This window comes from Diaphorina citri, unplaced genomic scaffold (genome assembly GCF_000475195.1).
Source record: "Diaphorina citri unplaced genomic scaffold, Diaci psyllid genome assembly version 1.1 scaffold695, whole genome shotgun sequence".
In the NCBI taxonomy this organism is placed as follows: Eukaryota; Metazoa; Arthropoda; class Insecta; order Hemiptera; family Psyllidae; genus Diaphorina; species Diaphorina citri.
In genome coordinates this window covers 18,673-38,518 of record NW_007378128.1, presented here as the reverse complement: position 1 = coordinate 38,518, position 19,846 = coordinate 18,673, and the positions used below count along the sequence as shown (strand labels likewise).

At 41.3% G+C, this 19,846-nt stretch overlaps 3 protein-coding genes and 1 non-coding gene across 4 annotated transcripts; 2 read left to right on the top strand and 2 right to left on the bottom strand.

Moving 5' to 3' along the window:
* Positions 1–1,834: 1,834 nt before the first annotated feature.
* LOC103511275 (JNK-interacting protein 1-like) lies at positions 1,835–8,248 on the top strand. The gene is made up of 7 exons (XM_008475993.3): positions 1,835–1,924; positions 2,379–2,469; positions 3,166–3,312; positions 4,589–4,768; positions 6,004–6,272; positions 6,683–6,867; positions 7,773–8,248. Exons 1-7 carry the CDS (start codon positions 1,835–1,837, stop codon positions 7,852–7,854), a joined length of 1,044 nt encoding a protein of 347 aa, XP_008474215.1. The 3' UTR covers positions 7,855–8,248.
* On the top strand, positions 8,023–17,690 carry LOC103511274 (JNK-interacting protein 1-like). Its single transcript, XM_026825083.1, has 8 exons — positions 8,023–8,055; positions 8,677–8,698; positions 14,469–14,615; positions 15,174–15,353; positions 15,918–16,186; positions 17,194–17,208; positions 17,379–17,488; positions 17,556–17,690. The coding sequence occupies exons 1-8, from the start codon at positions 8,023–8,025 to the stop codon at positions 17,617–17,619; spliced, it is 840 nt and encodes a 279-aa protein (XP_026680884.1). The 3' UTR covers positions 17,620–17,690.
* Positions 9,247–9,319, bottom strand: Trnas-uga. The gene has a single exon. It is a non-coding gene; the product is annotated as a tRNA-Ser (tRNA).
* Positions 9,431–11,470, bottom strand: LOC103511268 (mesencephalic astrocyte-derived neurotrophic factor homolog). The gene is made up of 4 exons (XM_008475987.2): positions 11,193–11,470; positions 10,716–10,840; positions 9,907–10,048; positions 9,431–9,597 (listed from the first exon to the last, which is right to left on the bottom strand). Exons 1-4 carry the CDS (start codon positions 11,287–11,289, stop codon positions 9,431–9,433), a joined length of 531 nt encoding a protein of 176 aa, XP_008474209.1. The 5' UTR covers positions 11,290–11,470.
* Positions 17,691–19,846: the final 2,156 nt, after the last annotated feature.

Sequence of the window (19,846 nt, the reverse complement as noted above, 5' to 3'; positions counted from 1 at the left end):
CCTACGTGAGGAATCTCTGGTATTCCAAAATTCAAGACGAAACCAAAAACAGGTACCTACCTAACTACTTACCTATAACACATGGCACATACGTAACGTAGGGATGGGAATGGTAAAATAATTAAGATGGATTTCAATTAGGAAAAACTCATGTTATTATTTTGTTTTCAATTTTCTTCCTCGCTAGCAAGTCGTTTAGTTTTTCGCAAACACAATTTTGAACCTGAACATCTTTGGTCCTCCGGTTGTAAATTTAGTCAGAGCTAAAAGTTCAAAATTTTACAATCATGATAGGAATTTAAAGTCATAAATAAAAAAGATGGACTATAAATAGGAATGAACCAATAAATTCAAAAGAAAATTTCGAAATAATAGTAAAGGAAGGCTCTTAGTAATGCTGTGATGCGGCGTGATGCCCACAAAAATTCCGAAGAAACTCTCTGCTTCACCAAATCACCATAGATAACCCACGATTTAGATTTTGGTATTCCATTTCAATCGACGCCTATACATCTCGCGTCGATTACAATTATCTGCTTCCGCGTAATTTCGTGCCCCCATTTGCCAATTCCGAGAAAAATTTCGTTTTCCAATGCTTGATAAGATGATAAGCTATAAGCTACTTGGGAAAATGTTCCTAATTTCCTATAACATCGCCAGGCGTATGGGTGCTTTTTTTGGGTTTGATAGAGGTAATTATTGTAACTGCAGAGGTCTTATCGTACCGAAATCGAAGAGAGAAGGAAGACAAGATAGGAGAAAGCCAGCCGTTCCGAGAACGAACATTATCCCATCAGGATAAAATCCGCCCCGGGCGGAAATCGAGCCCGCGACCTAGCGCTTACAAGGCAGACGAGCCACCAACCAAGCTAACTAGGCTGGCTATATGAGTGGTTCGAAATTTTTTTGACATTTCCATATATTGAGGATAAAATTCCATACCTCGGCTGGGATTGAACCCACGCCCTCCTGTTTACCAGGCGAGCGCCTTGATAAATCGATTAAAAAAATGCAGGTAAATCGTGAACCTGGACGTCACGGCATACGCTCCCGTAGGCGATCACGTCACATCAAATGTCCCGAGCAAAGCTCCCTCGTAGGCAACACTGCCTATTTACAATTCTACACACATAGGAAGGTAGTAGGTATCTGTAAGTGATACCTAAGTGGATACTGATGAGTACTTTCAATATATCTACCTACTTTAGGTAGGTATATTATAGTTTATAGTAGGTACCTAGGTAAAAGTACTTATGTAGATCTGAACAGGAACACGTAAGTATAAGTGACATCATCATATCAACCAAAAATAGCACTATTACGATGATTAAATCTAAATCATGATTTATTTGTTGTGAAGCTGAGAGCCTCTTCACAATTTTAATATTATTTTGCCAATAACAGAATGGCTCTTCCGGCGTTCACTCAGCCTCGTAAGGACAACAAAAGAAACTTGGTTAGAGTTATTCCAGCATTTCCAGAGCGAAATGGCAAGGTTAATCTCGATTAGACTTAGTAACAAGTCTAATATGTGTGGGCGCTCCTACAAAGAGAAGACAAAAGAGGAAAGAAGAGGAGAAAACCCGATTATATTACTTTCCATCCTACAGGATAAAGAAAGCAATAAGACTAATAAGATAAAGAAGAAGGTGGTGTAGTGGTGTAGTGGTTAGCGCGGTATAATGTAGATCTGAACAGGAACACGTAAGTATAAGTGACATCATCATATCAACCAAAAGTAGCACTATTACGATGATTAAATCTAAATCATGATTTAATTGTGGTGAAGTTGAGAGCCTCTTCACAATTTTAATATTATTTTGGCAATAACAGAATGGCTCTTCCGGCGTTCACTCAGCCTCGTAAGGACAACAAAGGAAACTTGGTTAGAGTTATTCCAGCATTTCCAGAGCGAAATGGCAAGGTTAATCTCGATTAGACTTAGTAACAAACCTAATATGTGTGGGCGCTCCTACAAAGAGAAGACAAAAGAGGAAAGAGGAGGAGAAAACCCGATTATATTACTTTCCTTCCTACAGGATAAAGAAAGCAATAAGACTAATAAGATAAAGAAGAAGGAGAACGAAGAGGAGGAGAAGAGGAAGAAGAAGAAGAAGAAGAAAGAAGGATGATGGAGGAAGAGGAGTAAAAGAAAAAGAGGAGGAAGAAGAAGAAGAAGAAGGAAAATGAAGAGAAGAAAAAAATAAGGAAAACTGAAGACGAAGGAGGAGGAAGAGAAGAAGAAGACGACGAAAAAGAAGAAGAAGAAAATAAAGGCAATACGAAACAAAGCTCTCCTCTCTACACACACCGAGACATTTTTATCTCCTTTTCGCCTCCGTCTGGTATCATCAACTTTCCTCAAATTCTCGTCACAGGTGGCGGCATCTAGCGAAAATCTCAATACAATGTATTTGTATAGGAATGTGGTATGCGTCATGCAGTTAGCTGTAAATCGTCTGGTCTCTGGTTGAGTACCTTTTATAAAATCTACAGACTGACTTGACTGACAAACCAGGGCCGGGTAAAGGGGTTCCTCAAAACTCAATAATCTACTTCAATACTCAATAACCTACTACTGTTCGTATGGTATTTATAATAATAATAATAATAATAATAATAATAATAATAGTGCCGTCAAGTCATAAAATTTAGCGAAGTGCATTAAGCAGGGAACGACATTTGTGACAAGCATTTATGCTTAACACAATTAAAATTCCTTTAGATAAAGAAGAAGGAGAACGAGGAGGAGGAGAAGAGGAAGAAGAAGAAGAAGAAGAAAGAAGGATGATGGAGGAAGAGGAGTAAAAGAAAAAGGGAAAAAGAAGAAGAAGAAGAAGGAAAATGAAGACAAGAAAAGAAAAAGGGGAAAAAAAAAAAAAAAAAAAAAAAAAAAAAATCGAGGGGGGGTTCATGATTTCTAGCCAAGATTACTTGGCCCGTCCCGTCAGTCAACCATCATGAGGACCTGCGCTTTTCCTTTGAAGCATGATAAACCCTTTGTGACCTCCAGCTAGCCAGGCTGGTTAAGGTTTGGCATCTCAGATCCCTTTTTATGGTCTCACAGAAAGACACTGGGCTGCTCCCTGTTTAAGGTCCCCAGCTAGAAGGTAAACATTGGTGTTGAACATAATCCTGTAAAACCGTCCGTCCGTTTGTTTTCAGCACACTCGGTTCCCAGTTTGGCTGATGAGCTGGGAGACCTCTCCCCTTGGAGTCAGGAGACAGATTCTACGATAGATAGCGACACTGAACGATATTACCCGAGTATTGATTCGGGTCTGTCTCTCGTATCTCATCACAATCTACACGGTAAGTCCGGGATTCGAACCCACAATCTCGCTCTAAGAGTGAACACTTAACCTAGGTAAAGGTCAAAGCAATAAATAAAACCTCACAACAGAGGAAGTTCGGAAATCAATTGTGTATGTAGGTATATTAGCGACATCAGTAAGTGTAAGTAGGTAATCTAGCTGTTTAAAGTCAGGGAGCCAGCCTAGTTAGCTTAGTTGGTAGTGCGTCTGCCTTGTAAGCGCTAGGCCGCGGGTTCGATTCCCGCCCGGGGCGGATTTTATCCTGATGGAATAATGTTCGTTCCCGGAACGGCTGGCTTTCTCCTATCCTGGTCTTTCTTCTCTCTTCGACTTCGGGACGATAAGACCATAGCAGTTACAGTTCCCTCTGTCAAACCTCTTAAAAAAAAAGTCAGGGAGTTTTTCTACGAACTAGTTTTTGAGAGGATAAAAAAACATTTTAATCAAAAGTCGGTCAAAGGATTCTTCCATTTCTTCCGCCGGCCGTCTGCATAGGTTTAGGTGGTAGCACCGTATCTCATTGTCTAGTGTTCGCAGGCAATTTCTGTCGTACTAGACAATCAGGATTCAGGCCGGATGTTCCGGGTTCATTTCCCGTCAAAATCAAAGTTCCCAAGATTTTTTTTTTACTTTCTATTACCCTTACGTATAGGGAACCTATACAAGGTAATGAGAAAGTATTGCAATTTTAAATACCGAGACATTTTTATCTCCTTTTCGCCTCCGTCTGGTATCATCAACTTTCCTCAAATTCTCGTCACAGGTGGCGGCATCTAGCGAAAGTTCAGCGAAACTTTTACACCTTTCACTCTCACAAACCGACGAGACTTCATTGATCAAACTTGTGGCACATGCGTTCCGACCTTGTGACCGTGAAAGGGTGGATACGTCGTTAATAAGTGTAAGTGGGAACTGTAACTGCCAAGGTCTTATCGTCCCGAAATCGAAGAGAGAAGGAAGACAGGATAGGAGAAAGCCTGCCGTTCCGAGAACGAACCTTATCTGGTAAGGTTAAAATCCGCCCCGGGTGGGAATCGAACTCTCGACCTAGCACTTGGGAGCTAAAGGCTGACTGAAAGGCCAAGGTCTTATCGTCCCGAAATCGAAGAGAGAAGGAAGACAGGATAGGAGAAAGCCAGCCGTTCCGAGAACGAACCTTATCTGTTAAGGGTAAAATCCGCCCCGGGTGGGAATCGAACTTTCGACCTAGCACTTGGGAGCTAAAGGCTGACTGAAAACTAGGATTTTCAACATCTTCATTTGCTTCCTCACAGACTCGACAATATCTTCTCGCTCCGCGAGTCCCGTCACTCTTCCACCTAGCAAGCTAGAGCTCCTCGAGGCTACCCACCGCTCACTCCACAAATTCATACCCAGGCATTTCGATGAGGTGGAGTTAGAGATAGGAGACCCCATCTACGTGAGCAATGAGGCTGAAGACTTGTGGTGTGAAGGTAAGGCAAAGGTGCTCTCTTCGGAAGGCCTTACTATAGTCTGGCTGGGGGACATTCCACAGGGAAGATCCCAGTCTGAAGTTTCCTTTGCTTATAGCTTGTTTATTGTAATTATATAAAAATAAATGAGAGCACCTTTTGCTATGTTTGAAATAAAAATAATAAAAAAAACTAAATGTCATCCCAAAGCAATCACCCTAGCTAGGGCTGATTGAGAGGCTGACGAAAAACGCTGACCCCGTCTAAACACGGGAAAAGGCGAGGAAGAAGAAGAAGAAGAAGAAGAAGAAGAAGAAGAAGAAGAAGAAGAAGAAGAAGAAGAAGAAGAAGAAGAAGATTTCAGGGGGAACTGTAAGAACGGAGGTCTTATCGTCCCGAATTGGAAGAGAGAAGGAAGGACAGAATAGGAGAAAGTCAGTCATTCCGAGAACGAACCTTATCTGGTTAGGATAAAATCCGCCTCGGGCGGAAATCGAACGCGCGACCTAGCACTTACACGGCAGGTGTGCTACTCTCCCAGCTAACTAGATCGGCTGAACCGTTTGGAACTGGTGGTATTCAACGTGGTATCGCTGCGCTGTTGGCTCCTCTTTTTTTTTCTTTTTATCTGGTTAGGATAAAATCCGCCTCGGGCGGAAATCAAACCCGCGACCTGGCACTTACACGGCAGGTGCGCTACCCTCCCAGCTAAACAGACCGGCTGAACCGTTTGGAACTGGTGGTATTCAACGTGGTATCGCCCCGCTGTTGGCTCCTCCTTTTTTTGCTTTCTCTTTAAGTGGCACGGTTCTCCTGGAGGGGCTGTTCCGCTCAACCACTCTTTTATTGAAACCAACCCTTTTGTGTCCCCAAACTCATCCCCAGGAGTCAACCTACGTACCGGTCGTCAAGGCATCTTCCCGTCTGCCTACGCCGTGGATGTTGAGTACGAGGACCTCCAAACCACCACGCCTAAACCTAAGCGAGAACGCTTTCTATTGGGCTACCTGGGCTCAGTAGAGACTTCCGCACACAAGGGCAACTGAGAATTTGACCACAATAATAGTAGTAGCCTACTGCTGGAGTAAAGGGGCTTTTCAGTCCTATGCGAGCAGTATAAATAAGCACTATCATTATTATTTAAGTGGCACGGTTTTCCTGGAGGAGCTCTTCCGCTCAACCTCAACCACTCTTTAATTGAAACCTAACCCTTTTATTGAAACTTAACCCTTTTGTGTCCCCCAACTCATCCCCAGGAGTCAACCTACGTACCGGTCGTCAAGGTATCTTCCCGTCTGCCTACGCCGTGGATGTTGAGTACGAGGACCTCCAAACCACCACGCCTAAACCCAAGCGAGAACGCTTTCTATTGGGCTACCTGGGCTCAGTAGAGACATCCGCACACAAGGGCAATGCAGTCATCTGTCAGGCGGTGCATAAGATACGGCAGACACAACATCGGCCTCACTCGTGTATACTCGAGGTTTCCGATGAGGGACTGCGCATGGTGGAGAAATCCAGACCGGTGAGTTAACGTTGAGAGTGGTGGGCATTCGGATGGGTGACCTTGCAGGGCAGACCACCTGCCTTGTAAGGTTGCGGGCCCGATTCTGGCCCGGGGCGAACTTTATTCTAAACAGATGAGGTTCGTTCTCGGAATGGATAACTTTGTCCTATCCTGTCTTCCTTCTCTCTTCGCTTTCAGGACGAAATAAGACCTCAGTGGTTATAGTTCCCTACTTCCCTCTATCTACCTCTCGAGGGGAAAAAAATCCTTACCGATGAATGAAGAACAAGTTGACAATAAAATATATTTCCGCACGGAACACATAGACCTGGAAAGCAAATCAGTAGGTTACCCACTCGGCTAGCCACTCACTCTTGGCCACCAAATCACCACCCACTATTCCACTCACGAGGCCCCTATTATTCCAGGGTCAACACCGTAAGGTCCGAGGCTTGGACTATTTCTACTCTCTCAAGAACGTCATGTTCTGTGGGTTTCATCCTCGTGAGCCATGCTATCTGGGTTTCATCAGCAAACATCCCAACATGCAGAGGTTTGCCTGTCATGTCTTCCTGGCTAGTGAATCGACACGGCCTGTAGCTGAGGCTGTAGGGTAAGTAATAATTAAATTGGTCAAAGATCCCGTGGCCTAATGGTCAAAGATCCCGACATTTCCAACATACATACATAATTAAATTGACTAGCCAGCCTTGTTAGCTTGGCGGGTAGCGCGTTTGCCTGTGAGCGGTCGAGTGGATTGGAACACATCACATGCCTTCAAACACACTCCATTTGTCAAGGGTCTAGGTTTACCTTGCTCTTGGGTTGAAGAAACAATAAGTTGAAAACATTAGGCACCTATGATTTTCAAATAAAGAAGATAGTTTGAAGGGTAGTGCGTCTGACTTGTAAACGCTTGGCAGCGGGTTCGATTACCGCCCGGGGCGGATTTTATCCTGAACAGGTAAGGTTCGTTCTCGGGACGGCTGGCTTTCTCCTATCCTGTCTTCCTTTCTTCTTCGAGTTCGGAACGATGAGACCATGATTCCGTGACTGGATGTTGCAGGGCCCACTCAGCCTCGTGAGGAAAATGAGTAGCTATGACATATAAATGCGCATAGCGACCGGTGCCAGCATGGTAGGTAAACATTGCATGTTAGGATTATTGAGATATTGGAAAAAAATCCTACAATGCTGCAGTGAACACCAAAGTTGTGACATAATAACACAAAGAAACTGCATTATTTTGAGATATTGGAAAAAAATCCTACAATGCTGCAGTGAACACCAAAGTTGTGACATAATAACACAAAGAAACTGCATTATTATTATTAAAAAGTAGGTAATTTGTTCAGTAAAGTGAGTTCTATTTCTATTTGTACTGTAGGCGATGTAATTTAAAAATTTAAATGAGTGTTCCCACTATACACGACACGATTTTTTCCCAACGACAAGTGGGAGCGGGCTCTAATTCGGCCTCATAAGTTTTTGACATTCCGACTTATCTTCTGCTTACAGGAGAGCGTTCCAAAGGTTTTACGAGAAGTTTATCGAGACGGCATTTCCCATTGAAGACATTTACATCGAAGAGGACTTCTAATACAAACAACATATTTCATCTGTGATATTTCCCCCAAATAGTATTATATTTTATTTGTAAAGTTTAAATTAAGATTTTTATGGCTTTTTTTTTATTTTTCATGGATGTAGGTCTAAGGGTTATTTGACGTCGCGTCAGAAATAGTAAGCGACGCACAACGGTTCTTAGATGTCCCAAGACAACAAAGAGATTGCTCGCCTTGTAAATTAGAGGGTGCGGGTTCGAATTCCCACCCAAGCGGTAACGATTCTTGCCTGAATTGTTCACTCAAAATAGTTATTTCATTGAACGTTTGTTCACAATTACATATTTTTAAAAGATATTGGTATAAAAAACCTTCACCATTGCAATATTCGGTGGAAAAAAAAAGAACAAAAAACAAATACATTCCCAGCTTTTTGATTTTTCATTACCCAACACTATTGTCATTTTTTTTCCCCCTCCAAAAATATGAGTTTTCAGTTAACCTAACCACAAGACTACAAAAGGAGGTTAATTTTTTTGCCAAGGAAAATGAGAAAATGATAAACGAGTACAAATTTCTTTAATATAAAGAAATCTCTTATACACAGTGCAATATGGTGGGACCCTAAAGCTTCAGAGATCTAATTGATAAACAAATGTAGTCTTCAAATAGAAATATAGGACTAATGAGTCCCTTTACTCCAATAATACGCTTTCCTACTATCATGATCAACTTTGCAGATTCCCATCAAGAACCGCAAACGTAAGTTGTTACGAGGGAAAACTGCTGTAAAGTTCCGGAACCCAGTCACTCGATTGGCCTTCTAGCACCCTAGTTTTTTTTTCTCAGTGTTGCAGATTCCCATCAAGAACCGCAAACGTAAGTTGTTACGAGGGAAAACTGCTGTAAAGTTCCGGAACCCAGTCACTCGATTGGCCTTCCGGCACCCTAGTTTTTTTTTTCCTCAGTGTAATAAATTAAGTTACGACCGGTCAGTCCTCATACGAATTGACCCACCCTCTTCAATTTACAGACCTTAAGCATAAGTTGTTGTTGTGGTTGTTGTTGTTGTTGTAGCTACATCGATTGTGGACCTATTGCGACCTGCATCGGTGGAGACAGTCTTCTGCATCCATTGATGAGACCACGGGTCCATCAAGGTAATTATCTAATTGTAAATGTTATGTAAAATGTTAAATGCAGTTTCTTTGTGTTATTATGTCACAACTTTGGTGCTCACTGCAGCATTGTAGGATTTTCCCAATATCTCAAACATCCTAAAATCCAATGGTTACCTGTCATGCTGGATTGCTGGCACCGGTCGCTATGCGCATTTATATGTCATAGCTACTCATTTTCCTCACGAGGCTGAGTGGGCCCCGGAACAGCCAGTCACGGAATCAATCATTTGCATGATACACATTTCTTGACCCCGCCGGGAATCGAACCCGGGTCTCCCGCGTTCAAGGCGAGCGCAGTGACCACTACGCCATCGGAGCTGACTGTAATTATCTAATTAATAAACTTAACTTATGAACTTTGTCTCCTCTCCCCAGATGTTTCCCTAGCAGCAATCAAACCGAACTTCCATTCTTCGAGTCGAAAGATTTCTTAAAGTTCTTCTCTCACATATTTGGGCTTGAGTTCTTCTATTCTCTTAATGAAATCGCCCTTCTCCAGACAGCCATCGCACTCTTCTTCCCAGTCGTTGAGGATTTTCTTCAAGTCTCGGACTTTCAACTTTTTCAGGTCCACAGTTTTGAAGTCGATTTGTTTGTCTGAAAATTCAAAAGAGAATATTTTTTAGTTAAGTACTATCTGGTTGACTCAAAAGACAATATTAGGTATTTTTCCCTACTGAGTATAATATGAAGTTAAGGAAAGTAAAAGACCTTTGAGGTACTTGTCATAATGAATGAAGTTTAGAGAAGTCAGAGAAATTACAACAATATTTTATCTCCCTTCCTTGATTTACATTGAATAAACAAAAACAAAATGAATACCTAAAAATGTTTTGACTTGATGATCTTTTATTTTGTCGGTCTATAAATCTGTTTATTTCACTATATTACTCTCAAACCACTTACCATATCTCAGATCACAAATTTGAGAGTCAGATTTCTTCAGCTTCTCACAGATCTTAGTGGCAGGCATTCCCCATGACAATGGCTTTGACAGTTCTCCTAAGATTCCTGTAGCAGATTCCTCCAGACCTCCCAAATAGTAGCACTGGAATGTAATAACAAGAGCAATTTTGTTAAATTTGAAAGGTACATCTACATTATTCTACAATATAGTTAACGATGATTGACATGAGTTAATGATGATTGACATGAAAAAAGTTATAGTGTGGTCATGTTTTAGGCAATGTCAATTGACGGAACCCAACCTGCCCTAGTTATTAATGGTTCTCAAAGTATCTGCTTTGTGGCAAATTTAAATATTTTGTTCTGGTGATTTACTTTTAAAGGAGGAGGATAAATCTAGCCTATCGGCCTGAGGTTTATTCCACAAGACTCCTTGTTGGTTACACTGTCCTTCCTTCTAATAACAAGAGCAATTTTGTTAAATTTGAAAGGTACATCTACAATATTCTACAATATAGTTAACCAATGATGATTGACATGAAAAAATTTGTAGTGTGGTCATGTTTCAGGCAATATCAATTGACCAAACCCAACCTGCACTAGTTATTAATGGTTCTCAAAGTATCTGCTTTGTGGCAAATTTAAATATTTTGTTCTGGTGATTCACTTTTAAAGGAGGAGGATAAATCTAGCCTATCGGCCTGAGGTTTATTCCACAAGACTCTTTGTTGGTTACACTGTCCTTCCTTCTTAAGTGCTGAATATGATTTACCACTAAAGCCCTGCTATCTTGAGATAGGTATACTTACAAATCTATTTTCCTTTCCTTTGGTTCCTTTGCACCATTTTTTGAATGCCTTTTCAATTTCTTTGGTATCAGCCTTTGCTTCTGGAGTGAGCCTGTCAGCAAACTTTTCCACAACTGTTACACAAACTGAAAAGGCAAGAGAGAAATGGGTTTTAAATAATAGTCCAACTGTATCAAATTTTCCAACTGTAGGCAAGTGCAAATATTAAACAAAAAAACAGTAAAACAAAACTGTCTGAGTTTCAAGCATCAAGGTTCAAGTAGTATAGGGTAGGAAGAGGAAGGCCTATTCTATAAAGCGAGGAAATAATTATGTTCCCACTGAACTGCCAATTTAGACTGTTTGTACCCGTAGACTCAGACATTCCCAGGTACTTACTGTGAACTTGGAACTTTCTGGTTCTTTAACAACTTCCAGAGTAACTACTGGAACAGGAACTACCTCAAGGTGTTTTTACTGTCTCAAAACAACACTTACCTTCACAGTTTTCTTTGGTTACCGCACAGTTGACTGCATTTTTCAATCCATTCAACACCAGTATCATACAACATAGAGGTAGACTTGACAGCTTCATGTTAAGATTGCTTAGTATTTACGCATGTAATGAAAAAACTGCTTTCAGGTAGCTGTTGAGGAATACCCTATGCACTAATAAATCTAAAATAGATGGAGAAAAAGCTCTGGAAAGTTGAATTAAAAATATTAAAATGAAACTTTCGCCGAAAATTTCTGAACGTCTAATATTTTGGTTACTCTTCCTATCACGATAGGGGACAAATGTTCGATTTTGATTGGCTGATAACTTCCCCTCTCAGAAGAGAAGGGTCAGTTCACACGATGTAGTTTTGATGAGGCCGTGGTTATGAACAGGGCTGAGATGAGCTCGGACGACGTGAGATAACTGTTCCGGCGGCAATTTTTAAAATTCATTTTATATTTATTTTTGTTTGCTTTGTAATTTGCTTGTTTTTATTAGCTAATATAAATGAAAAGTATAATATAAACGTGCAAACTAAAGATAAAAAGTAAAAAATGAATTCAGATTGTACAAGTTGCGGAAAAAAAATCAAAAATTCGAATTTCCCGCCAACTTTACACGCAAAAAGTCCGACGATGTCCTACGATGGCCCTGTTCATAACCACGGCCTGAAGGGGTGCGTTCAGATTCAAAAATTCAGTTATTTCTTTGCCAGCCTAGTTAGCTTGGTTGGTAGCGCGTCTGCCTTGTAAGCGCTAGGTCGCGGGTTCGATTCCTGTCCGGGGTGAACGGATGAGGTTCATTCACGTAACGGCAGGTTTCTCTAGCCTGTCTTCCTTGTCTCTTCGATTTCGTGAAAGATCTTTACAGTTAGGTACAGTTCTTTCTGTCAAACCTCTAAGAAAAAAAGTTGGATCTCATACTTAAAAGAGAGGAGTCTTTTTTTTAGAAAAAGTGGCTGGATCAAGCAAAGGCGAAGGTTTTTGTTCTCTTTTTTTTTATTATACAACATCTTCCGAAGAGAGAAATAGAATAGGATTTAGGAAAAAAAAAAAAAAAAAATCTAATCCAAATATTATCTATTGTGGTAGGTAGGTAACAGAAAGTAAAATGTTTTATCGATTTCCAACGGACAAGAGATCGTGTGTACGGAGCTTTGGACTTGCAAATGATTTGCAGTTTTGTATTTTAGGATTTGCAGTTTGTTATTTTTTGTTTATCAAAAATTATCTGATAAATCAGCTGATTATCTAGTTTTGCTTCGGTTTGGTTGTAGGAGGTTGGTTCACGAAATTTTAAAACAATTTCTGATAATTCAAAATAATTTTGTGATAATATTTCTTGGTTTTAATCCGCTTTCTATGAAGATAAAAGTGCTGAACCGTCAGTATATTCAGGTGCTTGCTTTTGTTCAACATTTGCCACAGATTATCTTTAAGCCCTAACTTTCAGGCCCACCATTCGCCCCCGCCTTTTTTGTGGGAAATCCAGTGAAATCTGGAGTTACTGCAGTGTTTTTCCCCTGGGCCATCGACTTGATATTATTATTTTCGAAACCATAGGTAAGTTTCAGCTCTTTATTTGTCTCTTTTCATTGTTGAACGTAGATAATTTTGAACTTGTTGTATCATATGTCACTGATAATGAACATAAAAGTACTATTCTCTAAAATCTCATAGTGAACCTCTTCAAATGTCATACTACCTACCTGGGAAATAGCTCTGGTGTTCAAAAGCTGTCTCATTTGTTGATTGTACACCAACAAGTCAGATAGAACACAAGAAAAGGTCTTGAGATTGTAGAGCATTGGAAAACTAGAAATCAAGAGATTCTTTGCAAATTTTATAAAAATGTACATCCAGTATTCAGGACCTAGCCTCAGTCACAACACATTAGAATAATTCTCATTATATCATTGCTGATTGCTGACACAAGTAACATGGTAACATCATTTTGTAACAAAATGTATTGCAATTTTTCAAATAAACTATTCTTACTTTCACTGTTGATCTTTAGACTTCTAGTGTGTCAGGTACAGTGCAGATTACTATTACCTCAGATAGCTAAAGGGCTAAAGCCTTATAAGGTTATCTTAAGGTTCACAAGTCTTGTGTAAAGACAGTAAAGCACCTAGATGGCCTGTATTGGCCTCTGCAACCTCTGTAGTCAGAGGTTTAAATTACCAAAATAATACTAGTCCCATCGGGACCATTATGGTTATGGATTTACGGCCTCATACCGACAATATTAAGTGGCAAAGCAGGAAAATCCGAGTACCTACCTAATCCAAGTCGAGATGAGATAAACATTCCTAACTTGAGACGTAACTTATTCGTACTTTACTGCCAAGTGTGATTAAAAGAAGACATGGAAGAGGAGAAGGAGAAGAGGAGAGGAAGAGGGAAGAGAAGAAGATGAAAATGAAGAAGAAAAATTCAGGAATGGATCCAAAAAATAACGTAATACTGGTAAAACAAGTTTTGATGTCACAAGTAATGATGAAATTATGAAAAGTCATTTAATTGAATATTGGGGATTTAGGGCGTTATAAACAAGTTATATTATTTTTCCTATTAGGCATAGCTTCATTCCTTTTGCCTATGCTGTTAAGAATAGAGCATAACAGAATAGAATATGTACTCGTATATCTTGTTTATTCTGCTCCAATTGGAATTTGAGTTTGGAACTTTTTAGAGTTTAGACCATAAAATTTTCTAAACTCTGAAATCGTTAGAGAAATGTGTAGCAAAGACTCAATAGTTACTAAAAAAAAAAAAAAAAAAACAAAAACAAAACAAAAACAAAAAAACATCGAGGGGGGTTCATGATTTCTAGCCAAGATTACTTGGCCCGTCCCATCAGTCAACGATCATGAGACCTGTGCTTTTCCTTTGAAGCATGATAAACCCTTTGTGACCTCCAGCTAGCCAGGCTAGTTAGGGTTTGGCTGCTCTGATCCCTATTTATGGTCTCACAGAAAGGCACTGGGCTGCTCCCAGTTTAAGGTCCCCAGTAGAAGGTAAACATTGGTGTTGAACATAATCCTGTAAAAGTCCCGTCAGTCAACCATCATGAGACCTGTGCTTTTCCTTTGAAGCATGATAAACCCTTTGTGACCTCCAGCTAGCCAGGCTGGTTAGGGTTTGGCAGCTCAGATCGCTATTTATGGTCTCACAGAAAGACACTGGGCTGCTCCCAGTTTAAGGTCCCCAGCTAGAAGGTAAACATTGGTGTTGAACATAATCCTGTAAAACCGTCCGTCCCTTTGTTTTCAGCACACTCGGTTCCCAGTTTGGCTGATGAGCTGGGAGACCTCTCCCCTTGGAGTCAGGAGACAGATTCCACGATAGATAGCGACACTGAACGATATTACCCGAGTATTGATTCGGGTCTGTCTCTCGTATCTCATCACAATCTACACGGTAAGTCCGGGATTCGAACCCACAATCTGGCGCTAAGAGTGAACACTTAATCCTACCTCGGTGGTGTAGTGGTCAAGGCGCTTGACTGGTAAACAGGAAGACGTGGGTTCAATCCCAGCCGAGGTATGGAATTTTATCCTCAATATAATTTGAGAATTTGACCTCAATAATAGTAGTAGCCTACTGCTGGAGTAAAGGGACTTTTGAGTCCTATGCGAGCAGTATAAATAAGCATTATTATTATTATTAACCTAGGTAAAGGTCAAAGCAATAAATTAAACCTCACAACAGAGAAAGTTCGGAAATTAATTGTGTAGGTAGGTACAATAGCGACATCGATAAGTGTAAGTAGGTAATCTAGCTGCCAAGGTCTTATCGTCCCGAAATCGAAGAGAGAAGGAAGACAGGATAGGAGAAAGCCTGCCGTTCCGAGAACGAACCTTATCTGGTAAGGTTAAAATCCGCCCCGGGTGGGAATCGAACTCTCGACCTAGCACTTGGGAGCTAAAGGCTGACTGAAAGCTAGGATTTTCAACATCTTCATTTGCTTCCTCACAGACTCGACAATATCTTCTCGCTCCGCGAGTCCCGTCACTCTTCCACCTAGCAAGCTAGAGCTCCTCGAGGCTACCCACCGCTCACTCCACAAATTCATACCCAGGCATTTCGATGAGGTGGAGTTAGAGATAGGAGACCCCATCTACGTGAGCAATGAGGCTGAAGACTTGTGGTGTGAAGGTAAGGAGAATCTCTTCGGAAGGCCTTATTATAGTCTGGCTGGGGGACATTCCACAGGGAAGATCCCAGCCTGAAATTTCCTTTGCCTATAGCTAAAACTAAAAGTCATCCCAAAGCAATCACCCTAGCTGGGACTGATTGAGAGGCTGACGAAAAACGCCGACCCCGTCTAAACACGGGGGAAAAGGGAGGAAGAAGAAGAAGATTTCAGGGGGAACTGTAAGAACGGAGGTCTTATCGTCCCGAACTGGAAGAGAGAAGGAAGACAGGATAGAAGAAAGCGAGTCATTCCGAGAACGAACCTTATCTGGTTAGGATAAAATCCGCCTCGGGCGGAAATCAAACCCGCGACCTGGCACTTACACGGCAGGTGCGCTACCCTCCCAGCTAAACAGACCGGCTGAACCGTTTGGAACTGGTGGTATTCAACGTGGTATCGCCCCGCTGTTGGCTCCTCCTTTTTTTGCTTTCTCTTTAAGTGGCACGGTTCTCCTGGAGGGGCTGTTCCGCTCAACCACTCTTTTATTGAAACCAACCCTTTTGTGTCCCCAAACTCATCCCCAGGAGTCAACCTACGTACCGGTCGTCAAGGCATCTTCCCGTCTGCCTACGCCGTGGATGTTGAGTACGAGGACCTCCAAACCACCACGCCTAAACCTAAGCGAGAACGCTTTCTATTGGGCTACCTGGGCTCAGTAGAGACTTCCGCACACAAGGGCAACGCAGTCATCTGTCAGGCGGTGCATAAGATACGGCAGACACAACATCGGCCTCACTCGTGTATACTCGAGGTTTCCGATGAGGGACTGCGCATGGTGGAGAAATCCAGACCGGTGAGTTAACGTTGAGCGTGGTGAGAATTTGGATGGGTGACGAAATCTAGAATGGTAAGGCGGTGCATAAGATACGGCAGACTGGCAAACGCAACATTGGCCTCACTCGTGTATACTTGAGGTTTCTGGTGAGATATTGCGTATGGTGAAGAAATCCAGACCGGTGAGTACACGTTGAGCGTGGTGGGCATTTGGATGGGTGGCGAAATCCTGACCTTGCAGGGTAGACCGCCTGCTTTGTAAGCTTGCGGATCCGATTCTGGCCCGAGGCGAACTTTATTCTAAACAGATAAGGTCCGTTCTCGGAACGGATAACTTTGTCCTATCCTGTCTTCCTTCTCTCTTCGCTTTCTGGACGAAATAAGACCTCAGTGGTTATAGTTCCCTACTTCCCTCTATCTACCTCTCGAGGGGAAAAAAATCCTTACCGATGAATGAATAATAATAATAGTGCTTATTTATACTGCTCGCATAGGACTGTAAAGTCCCTTTACTCCAGCAGTAGGCTACTACTATTATTGTGGTCAAATTCTCAAATTATATTGAGGATAAAATTCCATACCTCGGCTGGGATTAAACCCATGCCCTCCTGTTTACCAGGCGAGCGCCTTGACCACTACACCACCGAGGTAGGTAGAAGACCAAGTTGACAATAAAATTTATTTCCGTACGGAACACATAGACCTGGAAAGCAAATCAGTAGGTTCTTGAGCGGTCGGCTAACCACTCTCACTCTTGACCACCAAATCACCACCCACTATTCCACTCACGAGTCTGGACGAAATAAGACCTCAGTGGTTATAGTTCCCTACTTCCCTCTATCTACCTCTCGAGGGGAAAAAAATCCTTACCGATGAATGAAGAACAAGTTGACAATAAAATATATTTCCGCACGGAACACATAGACCTGGAAAGCAAATCAGTAGGTTACCCACTCGGCTAGCCACTCACTCTTGGCCACCAAATCACCACCCACTATTCCACTCACGAGGCCCCTATTATTCCAGGGTCAACACCGTAAGGTCCGAGGCTTGGACTATTTCTACTCTCTCAAGAACGTCATGTTCTGTGGGTTTCATCCTCGTGAGCCATGCTATCTCGGTTTCATCAGCAAACATCCCAACATGCAGAGGTTTGCTTGTCATGTCTTCCTGGCTAGTGAATCGACACGGCCTGTAGCAAACACCGTAAGGTCCGAGGCTTGGACTATTTCTACTCTCTCAAGAACGTCATGTTCTGTGGGTTTCATCCTCGTGAGCCATGCTATCTGGGTTTCATCAGCAAACATCCCAACATGCAGAGGTTTGCCTGTCATGTCTTCCTGGCTAGTGAATCGACACGGCCTGTAGCTACATCCCAACATGCAGAGGTTTGCCTGTCATGTCTTCCTGGCTAGTGAGTCGACACGGCCTGTAGCTGAGGCTGTAGGGTAAGTAATAATTAAATTGGTCAAAGATCCCGTGGCCTAATGGTCAAAGATCCCGACATTTGCAACATACATACATAATTAAATTGACTCGCCAGCCTTGTTAGCTTGGAGGGTAGCGCGTCTGCCTGTGAGCGCTAGGCCGCGGGTTCGATTCCCGCCCGGGGCGGATTTTATCCTGAACAGGTAAGGTTCGTTCTCGGGACGGCAGGCTTTCTCTTATCCTGTCTTCCTTTCCTCTTCGAGTTCGGAACGATAAGACTTTAGCAGTTACAGTTCCCTCTATCAAACATCTTTAAAAAGTAAGTAATTTGTTCAGTAAAGTGAGTTCTATTTCTATTTGTACTGTAGGTAATGTAATTTAAATGAGTGTTCCCACTACACAGGACACGATTTTTTTCCGAACGACAAGTGGGAGCGGGCTCTAATTCGGCCTCATAAGGTTTTGACATTCCGACTCTTTCAATCCATTCAACACCAGTATCATACAACACAGAGGTAGACTTGACAGCTTCATGTTAAGATTGCTTAGTATTTACGCATGTAATAAAAAAACTGCTTTCAGGTAGTTGTTGAGGAATACCCTATGCACTAATAAATCTAAAATTCTAAAATAGACGGAGAAAAAGCTTTGGAAAATTGAATTAAAATGAAACTTTCGCCGAAAATTCCTGAGAGAAGAAATTTAAACACGTCTAATATTTTGGTTACTCTTCCTATCACGATAGAGGACAAATGTTCGATTTTGATTGGCTGATAACTTCCCCTCTCAGAAGAGAAGGGTCAGTTCACACGATGTGGTTTTGATGAAGGGGTGCGTTCAGATTCAAAAATTCAGTTATTTCTTTGCCAGCCTAGTTAGCTTGGTTGGTAGCGCGTCTGTCTTGTAAGCGCTAGGTCGCGGGTTCGATTCCCGTCCGGGGTGAACGGATGAGGTTCATTCACGTAACGGCAGGCTTTCTCTAGCCTGTCTTCCACTTCCTTGTCTCTTCGATTTCGGGAAAGATCTTTACAGTTACAGTTCTCTCTGTCAAACCTCGAAAAAAAGTTGGATCTCACTTAAAAGAGAGGGGTCTTTTTTTTAGAAAAAGTGGCTGGATCAAGCAAAGGCAAAGGTTTTTGTTCTCTCTCTCATTTTTTTTAAATTATACAACATCTTCCTAAAATCGAAGAGAAAAATAGAATAGGATTTAGGAAAAAAAATCTAATCCAAATATCTATTGTGGTAGGTAGGTAACAGAAAGTAAAATGTTTTATCGATTTCCAACGGACAAGAGATCGTGTGTACGGAGCTTTGGACTTGCAAATGATTTGCAGTTTTGTATTTTAGGATTTGCAGTTTGTTATTTTTTGTTTATCAAAAATTATCTGATAAATCAGCTGATTATCTAGTTTTGCTTCGGTTTGGTTGTAGGAGGTTGGTTCACGAAATTTTAAAACAATTTCTGTTTTGTATTTTAGGATTTGCAGTTTGTTATTTTTTGTTTATCAAAAATTATCTGATAAATCAGCTGATTATCTAGTTTTGCTTCGGTTGTGGTTGTAGGAGGTTGTGGTTCACGAAATTTAAACAATTTCTGATAATCCAAAATAATTTTGTGATAATATTTCTTGGTTTTAATCCGCTTTCTATGAAGATAAAAGTGCTGAACCGTCAGTATATTCAGGTGCTTGCTTTTGTTCAACATTTGCCACAGATTATCTTTTAGCCCTAACTTTCAGGCCCACCATTCGCCCCCGCCTTTTTTGTGGGAAATCCAGTGAAATCTGGAGTTACTGCAGTGTTTTTCCCCTGGGCCATCGACTTGATATTATTATTTTCGAAACCATAGGTAAGTTTCAGCTCTTTATTTGTCTCTTTTCATTGTTGAACGTAGATAATTTTGAACTTGTTGTATCATATGTCACTGATAATGAACATAAAAGTACTATTCTCTAAAATCTCATAGTGAACCTCTTCAAATGTCATACTACCTACCTGGGAAATAGCTCTGTTGTTCAAAAGCTGTCTCATTTGTTGTTTGTACCTACACCAACAAGTGACATAGAACACAAGAAAAGGTCTTGAGCTTGTAGAGCATTGGAAAACTAGAAATCAAGAGATTCTTTGTAAATTTTATAAAAATAACTAGAAATCAAGAGATTCTTTGCAAATTTTATAAAAATGTACATCCAGTATTCAGGACCTAGCCTCAGTCACAACACATTAGAATAATTCGCATTATATCATTGCT

What these genes read in the sequence shown, in the direction of transcription:
- LOC103511275 (XM_008475993.3), top strand. Translation starts at nt 1,835, where the DNA reads ATGGCTCTTCCGGCGTTCACTCAGCCTCGTAAGGACAACAAAGGAAAC. An exon ending in TGTAAATCGTCTGGTCTCTG is followed by an intron (nt 2,470 to 3,165) that starts GTTGAGTACCTT and finishes GTTTGTTTTCAG; the next exon opens with CACACTCGGTTCCCAGTTTG. An exon ending in CCTGTAGCTGAGGCTGTAGG is followed by an intron (nt 6,868 to 7,772) that starts GTAAGTAATAAT and finishes TTCTGCTTACAG; the next exon opens with GAGAGCGTTCCAAAGGTTTT.
- LOC103511274 (XM_026825083.1), top strand. Translation starts at nt 8,023, where the DNA reads ATGTCCCAAGACAACAAAGAGATTGCTCGCCTT. An exon ending in ACAAAGAGATTGCTCGCCTT is followed by an intron (nt 8,056 to 8,676) that starts GTAAATTAGAGG and finishes TCAGTGTTGCAG; the next exon opens with ATTCCCATCAAGAACCGCAA. An exon ending in TCCCATCAAGAACCGCAAAC is followed by an intron (nt 8,699 to 14,468) that starts GTAAGTTGTTAC and finishes CTTTGTTTTCAG; the next exon opens with CACACTCGGTTCCCAGTTTG.
- LOC103511268 (XM_008475987.2), bottom strand. Translation starts at nt 11,289, where the DNA reads ATGAAGCTGTCAAGTCTACCTCTATGTTGTATGATACTGGTGTTGAAT. An exon ending in AAGGAAAGGAAAATAGATTT is followed by an intron (nt 10,049 to 10,715) that starts GTAAGTATACCT and finishes ATTACATTCCAG; the next exon opens with TGCTACTATTTGGGAGGTCT. An exon ending in AATTTGTGATCTGAGATATG is followed by an intron (nt 9,598 to 9,906) that starts GTAAGTGGTTTG and finishes TTGAATTTTCAG; the next exon opens with ACAAACAAATCGACTTCAAA.